This window comes from Durio zibethinus, chromosome 17 (assembly GCF_047325235.1).
Source record: "Durio zibethinus cultivar Kanyao isolate XHJ-2024 chromosome 17, ASM4732523v1, whole genome shotgun sequence".
Lineage (NCBI taxonomy): Eukaryota > Viridiplantae > Streptophyta > Magnoliopsida > Malvales > Malvaceae > Durio > Durio zibethinus.
The window spans coordinates 4,393,677-4,417,735 of NC_143178.1; the positions used below are offsets into that span (position 1 = coordinate 4,393,677).

A 24,059-nucleotide genomic window follows, 5' to 3' on the forward strand; every position below is an offset into this window, starting at 1 on the left:
TTTAATTTATATTTTGAAATTATTTTTTGATATTAAAAATTATGAAAATTTAATATTAAATATATTAAAATTATTTTTTTAATTTTATAAAAATCAATAATATTAAAACAATTTGAGACGAAAGGAGTCACTCGACGAAATTTCAAACCCAAATTACCTACCCTCCCGCCCTTTAGTAAAAACTAAAAACCTTTTCTTTGTTATTGTTTTTTTAAAAAAAAAAAAAAAAACTTTTGAAGAATGGAGTAATGCAAAAAAATTAATAATTGTAAAAATATTAAATGGCTCTTGAACCGGAAGACGGAAGAGCTGCTTACGGCTTGTTTGGGGATCCTATAAAATACCTCAACTGTCGGTTTACACTTCAAAACTCTGCTTCAGTTTTCTCTCTCTGCTCCTTATCTATCAAAAAAGCTCTTCATCACTCTTCTTTGTTTCCAATTTTCTCTTTCCCTCTCTAAGATTTTCCCTTTTCTTTTTTGTTTTCTGGAGAAAGTATCATAAGAAAGCAACTTCGGTTCTTAGTTTCTTTTAAGACTTTGATTTGAAAGTTACCCAAAAAAGCAAGTTCGTGCTCCGTTTAGTGACTGAGAAAAGCACTCTCATGATGTTTATTTGGGACATTCATTCCCTATCCTTTTTCCGTTAAAGCTATTTGCTTGCGTTATCTTCCCGTTTTCTTTTTTCCTCTGCAACTTTTGCCTACAAAATTTTTTTTCTTTTAATTTTTCCCATCTCTCTACTACTGCTTGTGTTTTTGGCCAAACTCTACTACCGGTTGTCAGTTGTTACCATTTCGGAGCTTTCCGTACAGTTCGTTTAAACACATGGGGATAACTTTTCTTGAAATTTCTCATCGATAGATTAACTTTGAACTGATTAATGGTGGATTTCTCCGCATATAAAGCTTCTTTTTAACGTGTTTTTTCTTCAGCTTTCTTTTTTAACCCTTTATTCTCCTCGTGTCTAGTCTCAAAGGAATCTCTTCTTTTCACCTTTCCCTTTTATTTCACTCCCTTATCACTCTCACTCTCAATGAGAAGAAGTGAAGGAATCTGAAAACCCAAAGAACCCAAAATGAAGAAGAAAAAAGAGTGAAAAAATGAATCATTGTCCGGTTCTTTCAATCAAATATACAGAACAAAGCTACTTTCACCACTGTTAAATGTAAGAGTCGAAAGCCATTCAGAAATGAAGTCTCGAATTGTTCGGATTTCAGTTGCTGATGCTGATGCCACCGATTCCTCTAGCGACGACGAAGAAGAACAAACAAGCCGACTTCGTTCTCGAAAAAGAGTCAAGAAATTTGTTAAAGAGATAACTATCCAGTCATCATGTCTCACCGAGAACGACGCCGTTTGGAGAACTAAATCTCCCCGAAAGAGGCAGGCGGCTGTTGCTGAAGCAAAAGTTCAAACGCCAGCCAAAGTACCGGCTATGAAAAAGTTCAGAGGCGTAAGGCAACGGCCATGGGGAAAATGGGCGGCTGAGATCAGAGACCCGCTAAGACGTGTTCGGTTGTGGTTGGGTACCTATGATACTGCCGAAGAAGCAGCAATGGTTTATGACAACGCCGCTATTCAGCTGCGTGGGCGGGACGCGCTCACCAACTTTACGAGTCCGCAAAAATCGATTCAGGACAAAAACAGCCCAAAATCATTATCCAACTCAGGTTACAAGTCCGGCGAAGAATCTCACAACACTAACATTTGCTCTCCGATATCCGTTCTTCGCTGCCCTTCTCTTTCGACCGACGAAGTTGACTCGCTAAGCGTCAAAGAATCGCGGGAAATCGGGAGAGAACCTAGAGATGTTCTCCACGATTCTTGCTGCATGTCGAAAGAAAACTTCTCGGATTTCTCCGACTATTCTTCTTTATTTCCGAGTGACATATTTAGTTCAGTGAGGAATTTGTTCGACGATAATACAAGTTTACACGGAGACTTTTTGAAAGATGATTTCGGGAACGAATTTTTGTGTTCGGTTGGAGATTTCGAGTTGGGATTTGCCGGCTTCTCGGGCTGGCAACATATCGATGATCATTTCCAAGATATCGGAGATTTGTTCGGGTCGGAGCTTTGTTAGCCATTTGGGAGTGTTTCTTTGATTTTGTCGTGTAATGCCAATTTTACGGCGAGTTTTGAATCGGCGGAACCGAAAATATCGGCTCTCCTTTTTATTTTTCCCTCTGTTCCAGTTTTTGTTTCTGTTGTAATTTTATTTAAATTGTTTTTTTTAAAAAAATATATAGTGTTAAATTGTTAATTAGCAAAAGTACGCCTTTTATTCTGGAAGGCACGTGTTATTCACTTGACAACAACATTTCAAAAGTTTTTTTTTTTTTTTTAATACTAATATAGTGTTTAAATTATGGAATCTGTCTGCATTATTGCGAAAATCAAAACTGGTTATTCTATCCCACTTTTTTTGTTTAGATTTTGAATTTTGATCATTATTACTTTTTAAGATACTATATAAAATTAAAATTTTTAAAAATGTTAAAAATTTTATATTTTATTTTAAATTTTTAAATACACTATAAAACAAAAGAATCAATATCAGTGAAAATATACCATACTCATTCAAAACCAACAACAATGGAAAAGAAAAAGAACAAACGCACAAGAAAATGTAATAATAATGTTAATAAAGCTATCATTTATTTGGGCATATTTTAAATCTTTGTTTTAATTTGTTAAAACAATAATTTATTTCGCTTTAATGAAGTTCTGCTTTGAACCATCCAGGAAAAGAAGAAGGATCTAATTGTTACCAAAATATTTTACAAAGGAATGGAGTTAGCAGCTTTGTGTACCACTAGCTAGTAGTTACACAAGTGAAACACTTGCTATAGCCTAGTGAGTTAATGTTTCATTAAATGTAATTAAATCACTATTAATTAAAGCGTTATTATTTTTGTATTAAATAGAGTAATTAATAGCAATTATTATGATAATTTAATTACGAATTATAATAATTAATACGTGACGTGTGATAGAATTAACATGTGACCGTTCTTTTGTTGAGCTTGTGGGAAAATTAACATGTGATTATCCTAAAAAAAAATTGAAGTTGTGGATTTGGTTTCATTGCTATTTTAGTGTAAGCTGAACAATAAAATCCACTATTTATAATCCAACAAACAAATAAGCAAGTAGAAACGTGAAAACCAAGTCATGAAACAGTACTTTTCGATTTGATGAAATGTATCAAAATCGTGGTCCCCTAATTAGCTGGAGGAGTACAAATGTCACAAGATTTTGACTCATTAGTACTGAGAACTTCCTTTCCCTGAACCATGGCAGCGCCACAAAAATTTTCCCTTGCCTTTAACATAATCCGTCAATGCTAAATCCAAAGAGTATATTGGCTAACGCTTACACTACACTGCTTCATAACTAACCGCACCCAGACTCAACTTCCCTAATGCATGACAAACATTCTTAAATCCCATAATGTCTTTTTCTTTGTTTTTGTGACCTTTGTCTATGTAATTTTTTTGGGGTTTATCAGTCCCATTTGCCCAACAATGTCCAAAACTCCAGACCTGTGTTTGGTAAAATTTCAAGCAAGCAGTCGGGATTTTGTAGATTAATTTGGCCAATCAGAGGAGGTGGTAGATTTGCAGGCTTATATAATCATTGAGCCATGAAAATTTTTTCAATGGCAGAACTTATTGGGGGAGAGCCCTACAACTGGGATTTTTCTGCTGCTTAGCTCCCCAATTGATGAATAAAGACAGTAAAACACTCAAGTCATGGGTCATTTTCTTCTGGGTATTTAATTTTTTGGGGTCCTCACGATCATACACATTGCATGATCATTTATTTAACGTACCAAAACTCCCCCACCCCTTTGTTCCCTAACGAAGGAGAAAGAAAAAAAAATTATTGGATTTTATAACTTGTCATGCCATATCTATCTTTACTTAAATTCTGAAAACGACTAAAGACATTCATGTTTGTCAATAATTTGAGATAGTTTTGATTTAAAATTTTTTTAAAAAAAATGTTACAAACCCAAATTTTCTCTTTTATCTTGTTTACTTTTCTCAAGAAACAAAAATGAAAAAAAAAAGAAAGGTGATGGTTTGTTTTGGTGCAGCGGCGAAGCCGAGGGCGTGGCACAAAATTCCAAAACTTTGGAGATTCATTAAAAAAAAAAGCCAGAAGATCTTTGTTATTCTCCAGGTCCTGCTGCTATGAAATTCGATCATGGCCGTACACAGATTAACGGTCTTTCATCTTGGCCTTCAGTGCAACTAGTGCAACTTGGCGTCCTCCCCCGTACTCACTGATCCCTAGTCCCCACCCTTTGTCCAGCTCAGCCATTATTGTTTTGATTGTTTTTTCGTCCGAGGGTACGGCTGTGATCCACCTCTGGTCCCACCGACCTTTCCCATCTCATCCGCGTGATTTGGACCCTACATTGTGGATAAGTGTGGCTCGTTGGGAGATCCACTTAAGAATTCTGGCTCATTGGCCCATAATTTAGTGGGCTTCATCCTATTTCTTCGGCCCCTTAAACGAAAATGACCCAAAAAAAAAAAAGTTCGAATTTCATTTTCTTAATTCAACAAAGAAGAATTAAGCCTTTAATGCCCTATACTCTAAATTGTGCCGGTGAAAAGCATTGACAACATGTACCAGACCTGATGAAAGCATCAACCGCCTTTGGACCTGAAATACATCAATGGCTAAAATTAATACATCAGGTTCTATTTAGTAGTATACCCTAGTATTTACATAAAAATTAATTTAAAATTTTTTTATAAGAATTCCAAAAGTCTCATTCTCTAATTCCGGTTGAATGGTGATAATGGTTGCACATTGACATCCTTCACGAGAAAATTGCGTACAAACGTACAATCATTTGAAAACGATAATAAAAAATAATAATAAAAAAAAAAGAGTGGAAAAAAAAGACAAAGAGGTACTTCAGCTACCGATACCACAGTAATATGAGAACAGAGATTTTATGGGATACGGATTGAGACCCTTAAGCTCTCACAAAAATTCTTGTGGAATTGCAGTTACATGCACCCATTGCTCAGTCTCTCTGCACTTGGTTTGGATTTCCCCCGACTATATATATATTATCCCGTAAAGTACCATTTTCCAAACTGCAGCACTTGGCAATCCCTACCCTCAACTGTTTAATTAAATCATGTCTCTTTTCTTTTGGGGCATTATATGTTGTCATCGGATCAGATACTAATATAAAGTCAAAGCTAGATGTTTAGGTGATATTTTCACCTAATACTTGACAAGAGAATCGGTCTTTTGGACATTAAAACGGTGGTCCAGGGTGAAGTGGTCTGTCTGTAACAATCCATCCAAATCCATGGACATTCAAACGTGTGTGCTTAACTATTGTTTTCTTGTGCAGTTATATCTTTTAACCATTTTTAACAAATTGTATCTTCTAAGTGTTTTTTTCTGCAGAAAGTGAAGAATTTTTCACTAGATAATCAAGACCATCACTCTCGGGATACAGAACCAGTTAGCAAGAAAAATTGATGAAATTTTGTGTTGGAAGAATTTCTCCCCTGAAGGCCTTACGCATTTTGAACATTTAATGTTGAGAAACATAGTTCTTTTTTCTAACAATTCTTACTATAGCAGATGTTCAGAGTAAAATGTCTCCATTCGATTGAGAACTAAAATTCATACTAAATGTTGAAGTTGACATGGTATTGTGCACTCATTTGATTCTGGTTGAAAACTTCTTTAGAAAGGTTAGAAGTTGTGATGTTTGATTGCTCATCAGGCACAAAGGCTGTTTCATTTTACCAGATGCAATTAGGATAGAGGCTGCCAAAGTCAAGCATTCTTTAGTTTTGAGTCTGAACATCAAATAAATTGTGTTGCTTTTTTTTTTTTTTTATGATAATATTGTAAAGTTGTGATCTGGTTTAGAGCTCCCATGTGCTGCATCCTTCTATCTAATCATTCTACCTTGTATTAGAACCTTGTAGGATTAAGGATAACAGAAGAATGTTTTGTCTTTTGGATATGGTGCGAAGAAGAATAAAAGTTTGAAAATGGTGATGCCTTCCTGTTTTAGTTATTCGTTTCATTTCCCTGGAGTTTGGCTTATTGGTCTGCTTGAAGGATTAATTACCAAGTCTTTATGATGTAATAACCAGAAATTATTGAAGGGCCAGGAAGCACGTTCTGGAGCTTAGAAGCTATAGGATTTTGTAGCCCTAGACAGCATTGTTATATGAAAATCTTTAACAATAATTTCGTTCTTGTTCCTCAACCTCTTGGTCGGTTAAGAAATCTACCAATACCTAATTCTTCTTCATCCAAAACCCATTACTATAGCTTTTGTCAGTAGTATAATTCGATAAGTTGGATTGCTTAGAATACATTGGCGTCCCTGGGCATCCTATCTTTACCATGTAAGCCATCATGTATTGATGTATCCATAAGAACTACCCAAAATTAAGAGTGTGCAAAGCATCTAAGACTTACAATTGCAAGTAGGTTGGGGCATGGTAGATGCCATCTTTTTTTTTTTTTAATGCATTTTTTTTGTGTAGGCAAGAAACCCATGTCGGCAATGTAAAAGAATCTTAAGATCATCTTAGCCGTGGAACCTACAACAGCATTATTATAGTTTTCCAGAATCACTTGAGTCAATTAGTACTGAAGATGATAAAATTGGAAGCCCCTTAAACAGAGCATGGGGAGAATGCTAGAAAAATGAGGCAGAAATGGAAGATTTATAGGCAAAAAAGAGACTGACAAATGATAACGAGAATACCACCAAACATAAAAATGACATTATCAACATCCACAAAAAGCCCAACAATAATTCGTCTAAAAGTCTTGTCATTCTCTAATTACAGACCTTTAGAACTCAAATCAGATGAACCATGGTTACACATCATCCATCGCTCCCCCAGAATTACCAAATCTAACAAACCCCATCATCTCTCTGTTTTTTCTCACACTCTTAAGTCTCAAGTTTAACAGCCCCCCCCCCCCCCCCCCCCAAAAAAAAAAAAAAGCCATAATTTCCAATTGCAAGCTCAAAAGCTGAAGCAGAAATCAGCAGCGTGAATGAGATATGTGAGCACCAGAGCCACAAGCATCAACACATATGCAATCCCTTGGTCAATGGACGTCCCTGTTGCGCCCATCAAAAAAGTTAAATGTTTAAACATTCAATCAATTGGCATTTGATCTCGGAAGTCAGATCTAAATAAAAATAGAGAGAGAAAGAGAGAACTAACCATCGCTTGTGGGGGCAGGAGCAGGAGCAGGAGCAGAGGACTGGGCCTGAATAGAAGCAGGCAAGACAATCACAGAAAAAACAAGAGCTGCAAAAACAGCCACAACACAAACCCTGGAAACTGCCATTCTTCCTTCCCAAAAAAGAAAAAAAAAATGCTCGATCTCTCTCTGCGGTGTCTCTCAAATTTTAGCTTTTTTCAAAGACACTCCTGCAACGGCTCAGACCAACCTCGCAGAGAGAGAAAGAGATCTGGGTTTTTTGATGATGTGCAACGAAAGACGAGGAGGGGTTGTACATGATTTTATATGCAGCGCTAGAGGCAGGGATACAAAACCGGGAAAAACGGTAACTGATAAGGAATTAAAGGAGAGAATTTGTGGAATGGAACCGAACCGCATGTTTCCGAGCTTAGGGCTGCACTTTGACGTGAGGGGTACCGAACTGAGTCACCCCCATGTGATATTTTTGGATTCACTCGTCCCTCTGCCCTTTCTTTTACCTTTTCTTTCGTGACAGCCTATGACATTAGTTGGCGCCATCTGCTTCGGTTCTGATTCCCCCATTTGTCGATTCGCTTTTCCCTCTTTCCTCTTTTTAGTTTTTAACCATTTTCTTCTAAGATACTCTATCCTAAGTTTAATATAATTATTATTAAAAGATAATATTTAGTAAGTATTAAATTTAAATTTAATATATACTTTTTTTTCTTTTAGATATCATCTCTTTTAGGAAAAAAAAAGAAAAGAAAAGATGATGTTGCTTGAAGTAGGGAATACTTTCTTTTTTTTTTTTTCTCATTTATGCAAATTAATTTTGTAATTTGAGGAATTTTCTCACATGGTAGTGCTTTAGAATCTGTTTCTAACGACAGCAAATGCCAACAATCATTCGTGTAACTTATATGATGTAGAAGTTCTGGCAAAACAACCGCACAGCAAATGCCAACAATCATTGATCTCTTGGCATGAAGATTCCATCCTGTTTAACCATTCATTATGCTCTTGAATCTTCCACAGCAAAATATTAAGGCCAAGAATATCCTTTTTTCCATTTAGAATAAATAAGGAATAGAACCATCTCCTTCATCACTTCCATTTATACGTATTTTACTTGTAATGAGGAACAAGCTATGGCTTCTGTTGTCTACATCAAGTTTTGAAGGGCTATTTTCTTTTCTGTCACGATGAAAATTTCTTAATTTGTTAAAAAAGTTTTAAAGCTAATTAATTTAATTAATAATGTGACTATAAACTGTGTTTCTTTTTGGCAATTCAATTTCTCATGCAAGGAGGATCGAGATTGGTGGTTTGCTTATTATATATTGCCTAATTGGCAGATAAGCAACCTAGCTGGGAGGTGATTGGATAAACCCTTTTTAATCTATTAATACATGGAAAATTGAACCATCATTACATAAAATCACTTGTCTGTCTTAACAATTAATACATTGGTTAATTCAAGTGTACAGAAGCTCCATCATTAAGAATCGTAGGACTTCTGATTGCATGCATGGAATCTTACATGAACTGTAGGCTTGAAATTGAATAGGTATGCTGATAGGACCTTGGCGGAGTTGCATTGCCAATGATGTGGAATAAACCTAAAAAACAAGAATAAATGGCAATATATATGAGAATAACATATTAACAACGGATGGATGCTTAACGATTGCGTATCTCGTTGCAAGAATACCACAAACAGCATTTCAGAATGAGCGCATGCAGCACATAATTGATGCATGTTCATTTCATATGCAACAGACGACCTTCGCAACAACAAAGTAAATATGAAAGAGAAAACCATTACCTGTACAATTTTGTCAGCAGCTATGAAACCAGGAAGCCAGTTGATCCAAGATTCAAAACCACTAAGCAATTAGTAGAACAATATCCATTGAAAAGGCAGGCATTGCCAACAAGGGCCCTTCTCAAATCCACTCCAGAAGTCATCCGGGACGTAGCCTTGCCATATTAAAAACCACTCCAAGCATGAAATAGAAAGACAACGCCTATTAATAACTGATATTTGACAGTTTGCAGAGGTATTCAGGCAAAATGCACCATACATAGTACCACAAATATATGTATTTTCCTACACACATAAACATGGTACAAATTTCGCAAAGAAAAAAAAAATTTGTATAAAGTAATATATATAAACAATGCTTCACTTCGTCCTCTACTGGGCTTAAAAGAGATACCTACATACGTATATAAATATTGTACCTTCTGCCAGTGCAAGCCATCCTTGAATAGATGCTGCAAATTAATATATATAGGTAACCAAAAAGCTTCTCCACAACCTTTAACCTACAATAGTGGAAATACGAAGTGACCACGCAATCATACGTGTCAATTAAGCCAAAGCCAAAGCCAAAGCGACAGAAAGATAAGACATCATTTGAGTAATTAGAAATGGTATAATCAGAAATTGTAGAAATAAAGAACACTTGCCTTGTTCTGACTGTATATTACTACAGTAAAATGTAGAATTGGCCTATAGTTTAACTTCTTTAATTTCAGTTTTCATTTCCTAAAGAAAGTTGAGAGATTACATATATAAAGCATAGACAGACACTTGGCAGAAGCTTCCTCTCATGCGTCCTAGTTTTGGAACTCTATTTTTTTAAAAATAATTTTAAAACTACTTTGGATTCATGCGAACCTGCAGTTATAAATAATAATAAGATAATATTATTAGTGTAAAAATAAGCAATTAAAAAAATGATATATCATATAAGATCATCAAAATAATTTATTGTTTAGTGTAATATTACCATGATAATATAATTATCATGATTATATAAATAACGTTTGATATCATTTTTAAAATTATCATAGTAATATGATTATTATGATGATAAAACATCACCAAAATGGTTTAATGTTTGATGCAATATTAAAAAAAAATCTAAACCTTTGTATTTGATATTACATAAAAAATTCATCAAATATAAAATATCTAAAATAATTTTATAAAAAGAGAAAAAATAATTAATGCTTAATAAATAAATATTTTATAAAATAGCGGTATGTCATTTTATAAAAAACTACAAAGTATAAACCAATTTTGATAAAAATAATTTTTAGAAATTATCATATACATCAAATTTTGGTAGATTTACAGAGGTAAAAACCATGGTTACATAGAATTATTGAATGCTTAGTTACAACCCAATAAAGAATTCCCTAAAATCGAGTAAATTATCAATTATATATAACACCTCTAAGCTATATTATAAACAAACCACGCTAGTCCTTTATTGAAAAGACAAAAAGGACTGCACATCTGTTTTAAGGAGCAATATTAGAAATAAGACCCATCCAAATACCACACAATCTTTGCTCCAAGAACCGAGATGGAATGCCTCTTATACATTAGTTTATCTCGGGACACTGGAGGCATCATGATATTCCGGATTCTTAGGCCTGTAAAAGTTTCACTTGAATCTAGTTCTGGCTAATTTTTATAACATGGAACCGCAACTCCACTTTGGCTGACTTTGCATAGTATATTCTACGCATCAAAGCCTTATAATGAGCCACTCAGACTCAGCGTCGTCCCATTTATGATACATATTTGCCTGAACCCTGGCTCACTGCAATGAAGAATAAGCCTCCAGAAGCAACCTTGGCGACCCTCAGGTTCCAAAAATGATGCCAGCAATTAACCTTCTCCTTAAACCATCTGCAACACTTTAACACATCCACTAGAATTTGCTGCAACAACCATGCTTGATTTCCCTCTCCAGCAAACACTTGATACAAACAGCCCATTGTCATCATCGGTCTCTTTTCCAGAAACGGGATCAATGGACCCAAATTTATGCGAAGTAATTGGCATAGGCAGAGATCTATAGTAAGCATAAACCTAGGACACAACATTTCAATAAGTTTGTGCTTCACAGCCAAAAGAAATAGATATTGCATTTGCTAACTGAGTGATTTTAGATCCCCCTATTTCCCCAGCCTCGAGAAAAAAGGAAGAAAACCAAGCTTAAAAAAATTAATACCTCATTCGTTTCTGAACCACAAGCTATATAACCATCAGCAACGGATAATCCCACAAAATTCTGGAGCAGGAAAAAGGTCAAACCAAACACAAATGAATACAAAAGGGTTGCCAGGGTCAAGATATAATAAGAACAAAAAACTATTTTCCAGCAGAGAAATGCCAACCTTCTTGTTAGTATGCCCACGAAAGGTTAAGCTGCAAGCATTAGAGGAGAGGCCACCACTAATAGTTTTATTGAGGTTCCAAAGTTTTAATGTGTTGTCAGTGGAAGCAGTAACTACAGTTTCTGAGTCCAGGAATTTCACATAGCTCACAGCTTTATCATGACCGCCAAGAACACACCATGGGGCTCTGGTATTCCGAAGATCATAGCAATATGTTTTGTAATCCGCAGATCCAAATGCCAGTAAATGAGTGGAGTGAGCAGAAAACTGAACACAGCAGACATTTGCAATGTTCCTGATGGTGCCTAAGCAGCTTCTCTACACCAGAAAGGAGGGGAACAAAGGTTAACCCATAAGCTTAGGCAAATTAGAGAAGTGCTTTCAGGACACCTTGAATGATAGCAGATCTTCAATGCGTTTATGCAAAAAACAGTTACCATTCATTAACCACATGCACAACATGCATAAACACACACGATGACAGTTTCTTGCGATCTTTGTAGCTCATCCAAGACTTAAAGTTTACACTGATCAAATTCTATGCATTTGTACACAAACAATGATGATCCAGAACAATCTTTTCTATTAATTTCTTTGTCCGATACGATGAGGTAAAAAAAGGGTTTATTCTTAATCCATAAGAGCAGTGAATTGTAGACATTCTCGAACAAGTTATTTCTTTGATAAGCGGAATATAACATTCAATGTATGTACAAAAGGGAGACTAACGTGTGTCTTGCACCAGTACGCTTTACTTAGACTGGGTTTGGGATCCAGCTTCTGTGTCTATACAGTCTGTTTGTTTCCTCTACCAAATTTGATTCATTTACAGGGAAAAAAATTTCATTAAGATACCTACTATCTAGTACTATGAGATCCATAAGAGACTGAAGGAGAACATACCTCATTAATGCTCCATAGTTTCACAGAACAATCATCACTGCCACTAGCTAATTTTGTTGGACACACCTGAGAAAAGTCAACAGACCAAGCTCTCTTTTGATGCTCAGGATAATGAAAGATAGCTTGACCAGTGCTTGCATCCCATAACTGGATCCCATCCAAGCAAGTATCAATGAGCAATGCAGGAAATTTAAAAACTATTAAAAGTAATTTTAACAGCATAAAGCTTTATGACATATAAGGAAACGACAGACCTGTGTGCAAAGCACATTAAAAAGAATTACAGTTATTCCAGGAACCAACCGCTTAGCATTTGAAATTATATTGTGCCATAACAGAACCAATATACCATAAACTATATTTTTTGTTTTTGTCCACCTATATTCTATTAGGAAGATACCAATAACCACCTATGCGCTATGATCAGCATAAGAGAAAGCAACTAGTTTCAAAATTGTTAAGAGGAAACAGAAAAAGAAGACCCAAATTTACTAGAAGTTCAACCAACTTTCAACTGAAAGACATTCAATGGTAAGTGTCACAAGAACTAATGACAAGGGTGAAGTTTTGAGGACAACCAGCTACTGTTTTGAGGTAAGAACATATAAGAGACAACCGGATACTGTTGGGTTGGAATGTAGTCAAAATGCCCCCCAAGTACACCAGGGATATGAAAAAGTTGCCATGCACATTCAGCTCATCAACATTCTAGAATACTGTTCCGTAAACAATAAAATCTTCCTAGTGTGCAAGATATACAAACCTTAACCAGACCATCAAAGTCCGTAGAAGCAAGATAGTTCTTGATATAGTTATTCCAGCAAACACAGCTAAGCTTTGATTTGTTTGACATCTCAATGACTGGATAATGAATATCAACAGAGTCATTAAAGAGTGCATTAAAGTCAAATATCTTTATTTTCTTAGAGACCCCAGTGGCAGCAAAGTAATCCTCATCACGGTCAAAACTCAAGGAACAGATTACATTGGCAGAGCCGTTGAAGTCCCCACTTCTCATTATCCCACAGACTTCAAACTTGCTATAACGAGCATACTTACACAAACCATCAAAGAAGGCTCCAAGGCTATCAGTAGGATTTGGCATTTCTTCATAGTTTTGTGCCAAATGCCAGTTCTCACGATGTTTTAGTAAATCCTTATCTAGCCGCGTCATAGAATCAGTATCATGAAACTGGACTCTCGATCTCATAGAGAAATAAGCAGATTCAAGCTGATTAATATTTCTCATTAACCTTGTTTCATTGGCACTGGAAAATGGGTATATGCTAGAATGCACCGCCGAAATTGAGGGTTCTTTACCAAGGTGCCTATATTCCCTCGCATTAATGGAAGAATAAGTTAAAGGTTTTCTAGAACAGTGCCTTCCCTCAACCTCTTCAATGTCTGCTTCTAAGCATGTAATATCTTCTACTAGTTTAGAGGCATGCTTCTGCTTTTGCTCTTTCAATAAACTAAGGAAATGCGATAATAGCTCTGTTTCAGTATCATCTTGGTTAATGAATGATGATATTTCTTCTGCAAATACTTCCTGGAATCCATTAATTACCTCAGATTGTAGGACATCCCTGTTATACATCAACAATCATAAACTTAGAATCCTAAATTGAATTATAAAGGTACATCAGGGTTTGAGCATTTACATATCCATTCACGAAGGTATCAAGTTTGTACTAACATAAGCATTAACACTCAAAACTTAGCCATCAGTCAAAAGACACCGAAAAAAAAATATATACCTGGCACTTAAAATTCATAACTTCATCAAAATAAAGCAGAAAATGATTTATCATCAACACATACTTACCTTTACATAAGAAGGTTCAATACCCTGCAGATCTCCAAAATGGGCCTTACATGGCGCATTTTAACTGCTTCAACATTTTTCGTTTTTGTAGTTTATTAATTTTCTTTTGTTTCTCTCCACCAACAATAGATGGAATATAATTCTCCAATCAGTTCATCATCTAACCTACTGATGCTTTTTCTTTATATCCCATGGTATCTTATAAATATTTCTTTACAAGATATATATTATCATAGTCTAATAATGCATTTAAATTTCTCGCCCACACATTAGAATTTGTCAAATTTCCAGATTCTCCATATCCAACATCAGTTATAAGATTCAAGAGCTTGACATTAGCAGTGATGAAAATTTTGTACTACCTACCTGGTTGTTGGGCGTAAAGAAGGTTCTGGATAAAGTAGCCGAAGACAAAATCCAGCTTCCTTGAGATTTTCTGACAGAAAAGTTGGAGGAAAAATCCTATGACGTAGATCTAACATTGCTGCAGCATGCGCTCTATCAGATTCAAAATGACAAAGCAACTGAAAGAAACAAAAACTGCTTAGAATAAACATCATTTATCTACTCTCTTACGTGCAGACCAAAAAATCGATAAGAAAATAAATATAAGATATTCAGCAAAATAGGTTTTTGTACCTCAAAGAGCAGCACACCCAAACTGTAAATATTTGATGAAACCGTGCAAACACCTTCATTAAGTTCCTCTGGACTTGCATACCACTTTTCTTCCAACTGCTCATTCACAGAGGTTGACTGCTGCTGAGCTGTATCAGACACACGAGGGATCCCAGAATTGCTGAATTCTGTATTTGGACAACGCTCACTAGATTCATTGTAAGAAAATTGTGTATTATTTTTTGTCTCAATTTTGAGGCCAGCTCTAGAATGACACAGAGGCCACCGAGTCAAGTTTGTGTTCTCATTGAACTTCTGCTTTTTAGCACAATTACCAACTGAGGAAATCAGCCCCTGCTCCATTGGCCTTCTCCTAATCAGAAAGTTCTCTGAAGGGGGGAAATCTTTATCCAAGACGGTATCTAGAAGTCCTCTTTGGACACCTGAACCAATATATCTAACCTGATTAGCTTGCAACAACTTGAAGCAAGATGGGCGCAAATCACGCAAGATAACTCCTTGAGAGTGAGAATAATCAATCAGGTCCACGATTTGTCTGAATACATACAAGCGCTCAGCTTTGTTTGCTTTATGACACTGAGCTTTCAGCCATTCTCTCAAGTTCATCCCATCATGATCACACTCACTAGCCTTCAGCCCTATGATCCTATTGGAAGAAGTCATACCGGTTCTATTACCCAAGATCAGTTCAGTATTAGAAGCCACCACAGGGCTTCCAGCAGCCTTCACTGGAAGATTAGGAGACACCATAGTTTCCCCAGTAGATTTTGTGTTATCCTGATGTCTAGGCTCAACTCTAGATACACCATGAGATGGACCTCTACATATAATTCCCTTACCTTTCAATGTAGTTTTAACAAAAAATTCAGAAAATCCGGATTTTGATAGAATCTTCGTCTTGATACCTCCATGAGATAGCAGACTGCCCGAAACCTCATTATTGTCACCACTCATCAATTGTTCTGTTGCTTCATTCCGCCCATCACTCAAAGGTTTGTGACCTGAAAATTCAGAACAAGATGCATATCCTACATCCCGTGACATACTTGGCATTGCCTGACCATTGTCCCCGTTGCCACATGAATCCCCACTTCCTGATCCACCTACCAAATGATAAAAATATTGCCAATGGTTCTGCCTCATCTGCATTCTTTCTCTATTATTTGATGTACCAACCATGGGTAAGTTAGAACCATTGTAATTTCTCACAGTTAACTCTTCAACCATGTCATTTGCATCGTCAAGAGTGCAAGGGCTAGTACACCCATGTTCCAATGCATTCCTACCTTCCAACACAGCTCCAAGAACGTGGAAAGAGCTCTCAAGAGCATTAACCTCACCCGGTATCACCATTTCTTGAGACTCCAACATGCTGCAGCTGTCAGGTTTCGCCAAATACTCAACCTCTTTGCCCTGAAGGTGAGGCCCCTCAGCTCCATCTATTGGAGCTACTTCGTCAGCTAGTCCCTCTTCCATATTACAATGCAAACTTCATTCGGCAATATGTTCTTTCACTGCATATTGAATTCATCGTCAGAAACCATTATAACCAAGTTTGTAACTGTTATCATCAAGACCAACAAATAGAAGGGCAGTGCCAATTGCATATTCATATGATTTAAAAATTCCCATATGGTCTTATAAAAGATAAGCAGTTCCTTAATTTTCATGAAGTGCAGTGTTTGACATGGACCAAAGGGCAATACGAAATAAACATATTCAGCAATTAACTAGTCATTTCTTAAAATTGTGAACCAAAATGTCTAAGCATCGCCAAAAACACAGGTAAGAGCATAGATGAATAATCGAATTCCTTAAATTGAACCCAAGGCAACAGAAACCGCCCATAACTTCCAATAAAGCAAAGCCACCACCTCCAAATTTTTTCGAATTAACTTTTCAGACCAATTTCCCAATTTTTAACAAACCTAATAACGCCTCGTTTAGTTGCTAAAATGCAGAAAATGAAATGAAAATTTCAAAGTCCTTATTATTTACTGATTCTCAACCATTTCCAAAAACCATCAGCCAAAATAAATTACTAAGGATCATTTCATCACTTCTTTCTCCTCCGTTTTGTCAGGAACCAAACAGAAACCAAACCAAAATGCACAAAGTAGAAAAAAAAAAGAACATAACGCACCAATTCTTGTAACTGAAAAACCGGAGAACTTAAGCCGCCCAAGTGCAGAGCTCACAATCCGTGAAGTAGAAACGAGAAAGGGTAAAACTGGAAATCAAAAAATAAGAATAGTGAAGACCCTAGAACCCTAGGAGGTGAATAATTTTTAGAAAGAAAAAAGGTGGATAGATAAAGTAAATACTTGCCTGAAATGGAAAAAGAAATATCTTTCGGTCGGAGAAGCAGAACTTAAAAGTTATATATATTTTTCATTTTTCTTTTAATTTTTCTCCGCGGAAATAAAATTTGTAATGAATAATAATTTCTAGATTTTTAATTTTCTCCCCTCGGTTATTTTGGTGCGTCAAAACAGAAGAGAAAGTCTATTCAGGAGGGCCTCAAAACGCCGGATAAAATGGCAGCCAGTAAAATTCTTTTTATTAAAATGATATTGATAATTCAACTAAAAAAGCGCCGTGTTTCAGGAGGTATTTACGACAATGCCATTGTCCGTCACTCTCTGATTGCCCCGACCGTGTGTCACGCTCTTCTCGAGTAGGGTGTTTACTACTCGTTCACTGTTTTATGTAACTTTGACGTTTGATTTTATGATTCAAAGATAAGTAAGTAAATGTTTTCGGCTGCTTAGCTTAGTCATTAAGATAATTTAAAAAAAACAATCAAAATTGAAGTTGAATCTCAATTTTTTTTTTACTTTTTAATATAAGATTTTGTTTTTTTTGAATGATAAAAATAAAAAAAAATTAAGTAGATAATAGAATAATCTTGAGTCATATCACATTAATTAATAACTTTGATATGATCTTATTCATTCAAAATAAGTTTTTTTTGTTTCTAAAATATTTATTATGTATTAATTTTTATAAAGTTTAAAAGTAAAATTTGATTTTAATATATTTACTAATAAAATTTAAATTTTTTTTATAAAATTTAAGTTTTATAATTTTTAATTTTAAAAAATAAAAAAATCATAAAATAATTTAAAATATAAAAAAATAAAATTTTTGGATATTAAAAAGAATAAAACATAATTTTGAGATATTAAAAAAAACAAAAAAAAAAAACAGAAATAATACATGATGTGAAATTTGCAGTTTTTTGAGAAATTTTCAGGTTACATACTAAGAATAAATGAGAAACACGTTTGCTGCCGGTGCTGCCACCGACAAGGCATAGGCGGAGATGAATAGTCCACGTTGCTCTAATTTGTTAATCCATTGCTACACGTAAATTCATCGAGGAAACCACGTCAAGCATTGCAATGCGTGATCTTTTCAATCTCACTATCGTCATAATAACGTGAAAGAATTGAAAGAGACTTGCATTTAAACTTACTTCCTCGGCAAAAGAGTGTCTTAATCGATTTGAGTGGGCAATTCAAAGAAGACGCATTTAAATCATAAATGCAGTCTTCACAAAGATAAGTAACAGAAATAAGATACAATGACAATAACAGTTCAACGCCATCCCATGTGTCCTCCGCAACAATAGGCTGGCTCGTTCAATAGCCCAGCTCCCCCTTCTTTATCTTTCTTTGCTTCTCTTTTGGATGTTTCAACTTTCAATGGGTGAGTTACACATCAAAGGTCTGTTTCTTCTTCACCCCCAATGTTTCATGAAATATTATCCCATCCCAAAGTCTCAGTAATAACTAAAACCTTTAACAAGCTAGATAGCTTCTTCAACTAAAAAGTGATATATAAAGCAGAGTCGCACTTCTAAAACAAACTACAGTAAAACAATGTTGCTTGTGTCTTCTAATGCATATGATTATTTATACAGTAAAGCCTGATGAAAATGCCCCCTTGACAGTTGGAGTTTCCTTTGCTATCACCGTACCAGTAACAACCTCTGGCAAGAACAATATATGTTCGTTCAGTCTACAATTTTAACAATAAAGGACCTTTTCTTTGGGCATATCTCAAATAGTTGCTTACAGTGCTGAATAGCTAGCTCTTTATGATGATCAAGACCTTTTGGTCATATTCCAGCAACACCATGTTTCTTCAGATCTACCTATGGATCCCCATCTATTGACGCTAGGCCAGAATAATAACCCTGGAGCCAATGTACATGAAAAGCTACCGTAGTATAATTGTAAGGAAAGTAAACAACTTCTTGGTACAACTTACAGGAAGCCACTTTCTTTTCAATGCTAAAAGGCAATATACTTGAGTCATGTTAGATATAAAGCAAAGTTCACAGGTTACAAATCAACATTTGGTTCCTCAAACTTAATGTTAGAAAAACTCAGACAACGCTCCCCTCCACCCCTCTTTTCACGTTTCTTTTTTTCTCTTCTCTAAACAGCCCACTCCACTTCTCTCTTTTCCTTTACAATCTCATGCCTGTAAATAGTTTGTATGAGAACACATCTTTCAAGATATCAAATTGAAACTATGTCATCTTCACCTTTACTATCAATGAACAAAAAGAAGAAAAGGCAGGAAATATTAAAAAAGCTTCTGTAGTGATACCTGTGTGCATCAAAGATAAATTATCAATTGGCATCATTTGACAGACATCTTTGGTTTTTCCCATCTGAAGCCAGAAAATAGCAATCCACTTCCTGTGGCTAATTTCAGTTTTCCCTCTGAGATTCTGGTGCAAGCTGAGAATGGTTGAAGAAAACATGAACACCATCATTGTCATCAGAGTCAGAATCAGAGGAACAGGGACTTTCCTTGAAGAAACCAAGCCCATCCAAAGGAAACCCAGTCATAAGATTCTGAGACTTCTGCACAGACTCCGTTTGCTGTGCACATTGTCTTGAAACCATAGAAGTTTCTCTTGGTGAGGCAAAACCTCTGTTAACTTCATTACTACCAGAAGAGATAGTTGTCGTTAAGCAATGATTAAGAGGACAATCATCGGGCCTGCAAACTGGTTCTTGAAGTTTCTGCATCTTTAACTTCCCATTCAATTTATTATCATCATCATCACCATTTTTACTCTCACCTACATCTATGGATGAAGTTCGTTTTCTTTTGAAAGTTGAAATCCCATTTTCTACACAATTCTGATCTGAATTTGCGATCTCTGCAGGGTGAGTCATTCTTTTTTCACTCTGAATTTCTACTGGTGTACAATCACCATCACTATCGATATCAACAATCTCAACAATGTTTTGAGATGGAGGTCTCCCACTCCTGGCATGCAAGTTTACAAAGAAATTGTAAAGAAAATTTTGTTGGCAGATGTTAAGGACAAAACTAAACTTGCTCATAGACGTAAATTTAGCATAAGCTCTTAAAATTTGCTCTAAAACACTTGGAAATCTAATGAATTTATCATTTATATTAACAAATTAAGGGAAGCCATGGTGCCAGATCCATAATTTTATTAATATTTGATTGCTTTTCAGGAAAGTTTCATTGTTTCAAAAGCACAATCATTACCTAAAAGATACAACAGAAGAATGTACAGCCCCAATAAACCATATTGGTAAACGAAATTCTGGCCCTTGGATAAGTATTATGATTTTTGACACCCATAACAAACTCCAGCACCTGCATACATATTGTATGATCTTTATATGCAGTAATTTCAAAATTGAGAACTAATTTTGTCATGAAGCATGGTACATATTGGTATGTAGATCAGCTTTGATGTTTTAATGTTCCTCCAATACATACTAGCTGTCAGAGCAAATTCCTTTTCTTGTTATACTCCAGTCTTCAGTATTTATTATTTTATTTGATACAAGTATCAGTTCAACTACCAGAAATGATACCAAAATCTTGATGATCAAATATAACTTGAATTTCTCAAATCAATAGCACAGTCATACTTAGTAAAAAAAGAACAATGTATATGTCTTCAATTTACCCCCCCCCCCCCCCCCCTTGATTCTAAAACTCCAACAGAATTATAGTTTGTTCAATAGCGACTTAATCTTCAGCACCAAAAGCAATCTTGACGATAGGAATTTATGTTTGCAGATCAAGGATCATAACAAGTAAGAAAACCAATTCAACAACAGAACAAGGTTCTCAATAGAAAGGAGGTTTTACGCTGGACATGCGAGTCTTTAATGATACATCAACTTACTCACAATACTAATCCAATACACCAAATATAATATACCTAGCATACACGAAAAACAATGTCACTACATATGTTAAACAAGCAGTCTTTTTATCCTACAGGAATAGAATCGAAATTCATAACATAAACTCAAACAACCCAAACAAGTTAACCAATCAAAACGCAATATAAACGCAAAGAAAGTTGAAGCAGCTCACAATTTTTACCAGCATTTTGTGAATTCCCATTAGCATTGACAGGAGAATCACAGGTTGGAACAACTTCTTCCACCTTCACAGTCTCATGGGGTTTTGCCACCCCATTTTCAGAATTCCCGTTTTCTCCCCATATCTTATTGCTCATTAAATCCTCCTGATTCCTCAATAACGGTAAGTCACTCTCTAAATTCAAAACCCTGTTATCCAACTCCTCAAATCTATTCCTCAATATTTCCAGCTCACCTTCAGCCTTGGCTCTTGCACATTCAACCTCGCAATTCCTACTTCTTAAATCGATCATTATCTTGTCCTCCTCTCCGATTCTCTTCACTTCCTCCAATAAATTATTGCATCTTTCCTTAGCCTGCTTTTCTCTTTCCCTTAAAACCATGTTCTCTTCCCGTAGCTTCGACACTGTGTTCCTCATTTCCTCGCACTCTTTCTTGCATTTTCTGAGCTCGTCTCCAAGACTCATCTTGTCCAATCTATCTTCTTCGGATTTGTAGAAAAACGAATCCTTTAGCTGTTTCAGTGTCTCGATCTCTAGCTTTGATTTGTCTTCTCTCTCCACTAGGACCGCTTCTACCTTGGCCAAATCCTTGGGACGAAAAGTGGTTTTGAGGGAAGAAATCAGTTTGGAAACACTCCAATTGCGGATATTGCCAACCTCGCTTTCTCCCAAATCTGCCGAATCAGTAGCCCCATTTGCCATTTTGTGTAAGACAAGAAAAAAATGAGAAAAGCGTCGTGCAGAAGAAGCTGGGAAGACTTTGCGTCGTGCAAAAGAAGCTGGGAACTGGGAAGATATTCGAGAGAAAATGAAGATTCCTTTGAAAATTTATGCTGACTAGTACAATGAAGAAAGAGGGGAATTACAAAATGGACAATTTATCACTATTTGGAGTTAACCACTACTATAGCAAAAACTATAAATATAACTGACAAATCGATGAGGGGAAATAAATGAAATCACTATTTTACCCTTCATTTCATTGCTGCTTCTGCTTTCTCTCGAGTAATCAACCTCGGCAGAGCTTATTGCCCAACCCATTGACGTTTCCGGCCTTATCAGTGCCCACCTGCACCTGGATCGACCTACGTCCAATCGAAATCCTTCTGTCATGGTCGAGTTAGGCAGGAATGGGCTTCGCCGGTTGCCCAAAAACCGCAGATAGTAGGTAATCCTTTTTTTTTTTTTTCTCTCGTAAAAAATAAAAACCTAGAAAATAAGGACAAAATAATACTTACAATTCACCAATCTCCTTAGTTAACGATTATCAAATTTTCATTCCATTTTCAGTAAATATCTTTTTGCTATGGCAGTTATCTCAAAACCCTTAACGCTACTACTCAACCCTTGTTGTGACCTGTAATTCCCCTTAAATTAAACAACGCAATGCAGGTGGTTTGGTGTGGTGTCGGACGTGATCTTGCTACAGGCGAATAGGTTCGGACCAGGTGTCATGTCTCATAGGGAGCTTGGATCTTACATAAATTGCGTTATCATAGTTTGGTTTGTTGTATAAATGTTTACATTTCTCCAATTTGTCAAAGGGTCTTTTATAAACAAAGTTGTAAGGTTTGTTAACAGTACTTTCATAAATTAATATATGAATAGTGTCATTTGATATAAAACCAACTTTGAATACTTGCATCAAACCATTGAAAATAATAAATACAAGAATTTCACATCCTTGGATATTGAATTTGACTTAATGTCGAATGTTCATATTGCTTGAAAACATGAGGCATCTTTTATAAAATAAATATGTATGATTTAGTAAGTCAAAATAAAAAAAATATTTTGTCCTGAATTATGGCATTAAGTATGGGCAGTCGGCATATCTTAATCTAGATTGCTAGGTCGAGTTAAGTGGTTAGAACTCTTATGCTTGTGATGTGCTTATTTGATTAGTTGTAAGGAATTTAAAACTTTTTTTAATATATATTTTCTTTATTTTTGTTGTTTATTTTAAATTTTAAAGTTTTTTTATTTCTATTATTTTTTACAAAATAATAAAAATATATATTAAATTAAGCTTAAATAAATAAATGAAGTGTATTCTCAACTATAATTGAATTTTCAAGAGAAATATTACAAAAGTAAAATATTAAATGTATCATGTCAAAATGAATAGAAGCAAGTTTAAGAGTTAACATTAGGTTCATTTAGCGAAATTTGATAAACGCTTAAATAAACAAACCTAAGCTCAAATTTGTCTAAAGCCATTCTATTTGGGTTTTGGATCCATTTTTTAAGTGAACGAATTTTTATTATTAATAAGTATTTAAAGAAACAATAATAAATAAAATAAGATTAATGATTATAATCCAACTCATAATACCCAAACCTTCATCAGACGCTTAGAAAGGCGATGTTTAATTAGCCAACGAGGAAAAGGAAAACTTATTGGCTTTTCATTGGATAGAGTTTACATACATAAATACATACATAAATTGTTTTGATGAATTTGCTGCTTTTATAATAGTTAGTAGGTAGTGGATTATTGTTACAAATTTATAGCATATATGAAATTTTATTTTGATTGTTGTCTCTCTCCTCATCCTCGTGCATAGACATAGTATACACTCTAAAGAATTACTCATCATGTTTTGGGTGTTTTTCACTATTCGGATGCGTGGTTATAATAGACTTTGAATATTTCCTCATTCATTTAAAAATTTTCCAGGGAGTGCCTTGAGCTTATTCCCAATAAGAAGTTTTCTTTTGCCAAGATCTGGCTTCTTGCCGTGCAGTTTGAAATAAGACAACTTAATCTCAAGGGTGCTCGACAAATTTTGGCAAAAGCTATTGGAAAGACACCTAAAGATAAGGTAGGTTTCCAGATGGTGAAAAGTTTTATAAATTGAAGTTCTCTCAT

The 24,059-nt window shown here is 35.3% G+C and overlaps 3 protein-coding genes and 1 pseudogene across 4 annotated transcripts; 1 reads left to right on the forward strand and 3 right to left on the reverse strand.

The window, feature by feature from the left end:
• The first annotated feature begins 320 nt into the window (after positions 1–320).
• On the forward strand, positions 321–2,365 carry LOC111287183 (ethylene-responsive transcription factor CRF2 pseudogene; annotated as a pseudogene). Its single transcript, XR_016328950.1, has one exon. The product of XR_016328950.1 is annotated as an ethylene-responsive transcription factor CRF2 pseudogene (transcript).
• A 4,348-nt stretch (positions 2,366–6,713) lies between these two features.
• LOC111287190 (arabinogalactan protein 22-like) lies at positions 6,714–7,518 on the reverse strand. The gene is made up of 2 exons (XM_022877526.2): positions 7,244–7,518; positions 6,714–7,137 (listed from the first exon to the last, which is right to left on the reverse strand). The coding sequence occupies exons 1-2, from the start codon at positions 7,368–7,370 to the stop codon at positions 7,040–7,042; spliced, it is 225 nt and encodes a 74-aa protein (XP_022733261.2). The 5' UTR covers positions 7,371–7,518; the 3' UTR covers positions 6,714–7,039.
• Positions 7,519–10,345: 2,827 nt separating this feature from the next.
• Positions 10,346–17,365, reverse strand: LOC111278713 (protein SPA1-RELATED 2-like). Its single transcript, XM_022865340.2, has 9 exons — positions 17,119–17,365; positions 16,934–17,020; positions 14,791–16,304; positions 14,518–14,675; positions 13,090–13,912; positions 12,327–12,473; positions 11,424–11,741; positions 11,258–11,317; positions 10,346–11,115 (listed from the first exon to the last, which is right to left on the reverse strand). Exons 3-9 carry the CDS (start codon positions 16,264–16,266, stop codon positions 10,924–10,926), a joined length of 3,174 nt encoding a protein of 1,057 aa, XP_022721075.2. The 5' UTR covers positions 16,267–16,304; positions 16,934–17,020; positions 17,119–17,365; the 3' UTR covers positions 10,346–10,923.
• A 902-nt stretch (positions 17,366–18,267) lies between these two features.
• On the reverse strand, positions 18,268–22,815 carry LOC111287197 (uncharacterized). Its single transcript, XM_089745725.1, has 4 exons — positions 21,143–22,815; positions 21,020–21,075; positions 20,332–20,442; positions 18,268–20,082 (listed from the first exon to the last, which is right to left on the reverse strand). Exons 1-4 carry the CDS (start codon positions 21,887–21,889, stop codon positions 19,515–19,517), a joined length of 1,482 nt encoding a protein of 493 aa, XP_089601851.1. The 5' UTR covers positions 21,890–22,815; the 3' UTR covers positions 18,268–19,514.
• Positions 22,816–24,059: the final 1,244 nt, after the last annotated feature.

Bases quoted from the DNA above. Each gene is read 5' to 3' on its own strand.
- LOC111287197 (XM_089745725.1), bottom strand. From the start codon at position 21,889: ATGGCAAATGGGGCTACTGATTCGGCAGATTTGGGAGAAAGCGAGGTT. The intron at 21,076-21,142 runs GTTTTGATTGGT...CTATTCCTGTAG, and splicing joins TTTCTTTGCGTTTATATTGC to GATAAAAAGACTGCTTGTTT. The intron at 20,443-21,019 runs GTATATTATATT...ATATGTATGCAG, and splicing joins TTGTTTTTCGTGTATGCTAG to GTGCTGGAGTTTGTTATGGG.
- LOC111287190 (XM_022877526.2), bottom strand. From the start codon at position 7,370: ATGGCAGTTTCCAGGGTTTGTGTTGTGGCTGTTTTTGCAGCTCTTGTT. The intron at 7,138-7,243 runs GTTAGTTCTCTC...TGGGCGCAACAG, and splicing joins TCCTGCCCCCACAAGCGATG to GGACGTCCATTGACCAAGGG.
- LOC111278713 (XM_022865340.2), bottom strand. From the start codon at position 16,266: ATGGAAGAGGGACTAGCTGACGAAGTAGCTCCAATAGATGGAGCTGAG. The intron at 11,318-11,423 runs GTTGGCATTTCT...TTCCTGCTCCAG, and splicing joins GTGGGCATACTAACAAGAAG to AATTTTGTGGGATTATCCGT. The intron at 11,116-11,257 runs GTATTAATTTTT...GTTGTGTCCTAG, and splicing joins GTGGTTCAGAAACGAATGAG to GTTTATGCTTACTATAGATC.